Source organism: Phytophthora infestans, genomic scaffold, assembly GCF_000142945.1.
Source record: "Phytophthora infestans T30-4 supercont1.292 genomic scaffold, whole genome shotgun sequence".
NCBI classification, from domain to species: Eukaryota; Oomycota; class Peronosporomycetes; order Peronosporales; family Peronosporaceae; genus Phytophthora; species Phytophthora infestans.
The window spans coordinates 43,702-46,906 of record NW_003303467.1 but is presented as its reverse complement, the minus strand read 5'-3'; the positions used below and the strand labels follow the sequence as shown (position 1 = coordinate 46,906).

Sequence of the window (3,205 nt, the reverse complement as noted above, 5' to 3'; positions counted from 1 at the left end):
ATGTCGACTCGAACGATGCTGACTCGCACGGAGCATTAAAAACATGCTGCCAGTGTTACGGGTACGCTGGAGATGACGACGATGCGTGTGATAACGTTGCACGTGGTGACGACGCGTGCTGCGGCGGCGATACAGACATGTACGATGCATGTCTTGCGCAACTTACCTCTTGGGCTGACGACTCGAGTACGCAACTTAAGGCAAACATTGCCAATTCGACGGCAACGTGGAAAATTGTCAATAGTCACTCAACTCATTATGCCGAAGCAGGTATGCAGGAGTGGTTTGACATTATCAATGATACAGGTGTCCACCTTTGGTTAAATGGACACACGCACGGAGAAAATCGTCGTCTCTTGGTGTCCATTTCGTTGATAACGGCGCCGGTGGTGGTATCATTAAGGAGTCCGCTAGTGGCATCCCGACGTATGCGGAAGGTTATGTGGAGAATCTTTAGGTGTACGACGGTACGGAGTATGGTTTCTTTTCTCTTACTGCGTCGAAGAAGCTGCAGTATCACACGGCAGATGACAAGTGGTCGTATGCGGAGAGTTTTAACTCGACTAGTGTGGGTGGTGTGGCTACAAAACATTGCTGGTACGTCCCGAACGACGGAGGTGAAGGTCAAGAGTGCACGTCGTCGTCGAGCTCTTCTTAGCTACATTGCAAAAAAATAATTCTAATGTTGAACCAACCCAAAAAATTGCTTCACAAGCTGCCAGAAAAACTAACCGACAAAAAAGAAGAATTTCTCTACTATAATGGGCCATTCCGACAGTCGTACGAGGCTTGTACTACAAGTTGGTCGGCAAGGATCTCTGTCTAACCGTGGCTTTATCTCACTAATGCCTGCTAGTCCAGCCGGGCTTAGTTTCCCGGACGACTGCTGAATGGATAAACCAACTCTGCTGCACATATTCGATCTCGATAAACGAAGAAGATCACTATACTGCGGCCTACACCTTTTCAACTTCAAAATGGCTGTCATTTTGAACTGCCACATTCAACTACGAATTTGCCATTTTGACGTTTGGAGGTATCGGAGACCAGAAGTAGGAAGACGCGGATTGAACCGATACTGTTGCGGACATGTACGGCCTAACCCACTGAATGAAGCAATCATTTTCGCTTCAAATATGTCCACCACCACGGCAGCATGACAAGTTGCTAGGAGTCGCTATAAACCGTTCGTTCACTTCGCGGGAGCGGGGATGCAAGAGTATTAATATCATCCATGGAAGCGATGCCCATTTGTGGGCAAAAGAACAGAAATGCTGATGGTGAGAGCAATGAATAGTCGTCTGCCCTCGGTGTGCAATTTATCGCTAACGGGGCCGGTTGTAACATCCAGAAGGACCCTGTTAACCCAGTTCCGACGTATGCTAAGGATAATGCCGAGGACATGTATGGTTCATACACGTCCTCGGTATGATTCAAATGTGTTTTCGGCATAGTCCTCAACATACTTTGATAGGCATTTACGCGACGAAAATTATTATTTTTTCGCTCACGAGGATTAGTTGAAGCTGCAATGCATCGTAGTCGGATATCGATCAATATTGGCAGCGTGGCAACTGAGCTCTCCTAGAACGTCCCACATGTTGGAACCTACGACCAGGAGTGCCTGTCTTCGTCTAAATATCGTCAGACTGCTGAGAATATGCATAGATGGCAAAACCAAACCATTGTTTTCGAGGTTTCATGGCGTGAAAAGAGACTAACGAGTACAAAAGTGGGAAACCGAACTTTCAAAAAAAAAATTTAAAAAAACTGGACATAAATTATGGATATATTGGTACAACCGTGTTGAAGTCAGTATGATTACCTTGAGCGAATCTCTCTAAGATACTATAATGAGATTTAGGAGGTCCTGTTTAAGCCGTTATGACTAGCTTAAACTCTATTAGCACTAATGGCTGGTGTGCAGCTATTAGTGGCTGGCTTCCTAAGACTAATAAAGTGCCCACTTCGTCTTTTGACGCCTACAAGTACGTCTTCTTCTTCTATCTACTCTTCTCGACCTGTTATACGAGTTATAGGTTATGAGCCCAAGCCAAGCCTCAAGCGACGACTTCCCTCGCCTCATCGGCGCCGAGAACTTCGACGTCTGGAAGACCCGTGTGTGCGCAGCACTAGATGGCAAGCACCTACTCGGCTACGTGAAGCAGCCCGACTACGATGGTGTGTCTGACGACGAGAGTGAAGACAGCGGCAGCGATATGGCTAATGCCAACGATGAGCCGCATCCCAACGGTACCAAGAACGTCGAAATCGACTCCGACGCTGTGGACTACGACGAGAGCGACGACGAGCTCAAGCCGCCCTCGGGCTCGGACGAAGACTCTGGAGCCAACTCCGACACGTCAATCAAGAGGAAGGACCTCCCGGCTGCTCGTTCACTTAACCAGCGAGAGGCTAGCGTGCACGCAAACGCGCCAAGAAAGAGCCGCGTCAGCCTCTTAGCCAGCGCGAACGCCGTCGACAAGAAGCCAAGACCAAAGCCTTCTTGATGAAAACGATAAATAACATGCACGTGCGGCTGGTCAAAAATATCACGACATCCTACGAGATATTCAGCTACATCTGCCAGAAGTACGAGGGAGCAGCCTTTCATGATGACCCGTACTTTATTCACCCCTACTTGATGGAGATCAAGTATGAGGAAGGCTTATCCTTCATGGCGTCCTGTATGCTCCTCAGCTTCAATTCAGTCTGCTTTCAATTCCAGCAGCTGTGAAGCACGACTTTCGCTTCAACTTTGACCGCAAGCAGTGTTCTATGCAAACTGACCAGCGCTTCAAGATCAAATCGCTCATGGCTACCAACACGGATCTGTATCAGTTCCAAGCCAACCCAGCGGCACCGCCAGCGGCTCTTATTGCCTCAGGTAAGTAACGTTCCTTTCTGCTCTTACATAAACGCCTATGGGCACCCTAACGTTCGTGTCTTGAATGAGTCAGGCCATACATGGACTCGATGGATCTATACCTCTAGGTCCAAAGACAGATTTCTTTTTGTACCTGCACGTTAGCGAAGCCACACCGCTCCCCATTTTTACTCTAATTGAGCTGTTAAACGTGCTACATCAACTTTGGTCAAAAGTTCCATTCAATTATCTGTTGATTCCCACCTGGTTCCTAGCCCTTACTGGATGGTCGTACTTCTTGATCTTCCGTCGATGACTTTCCTCTGATTTCTTGTTTCA

The 3,205-nt window shown here is 47.7% G+C and overlaps 1 protein-coding gene across 1 annotated transcript; it reads left to right on the top strand.

The window, feature by feature from the left end:
• Positions 1–72: 72 nt before the first annotated feature.
• Positions 73–658, top strand: PITG_21484 (uncharacterized protein; the record flags this gene model as incomplete). Its single annotated transcript, XM_002895021.1, has 4 exons — positions 73–85; positions 136–359; positions 407–442; positions 509–658. The coding sequence occupies 4 exons, from the start codon at positions 73–75 to the stop codon at positions 656–658; spliced, it is 423 nt and encodes a 140-aa protein (XP_002895067.1).
• Positions 659–3,205: the final 2,547 nt, after the last annotated feature.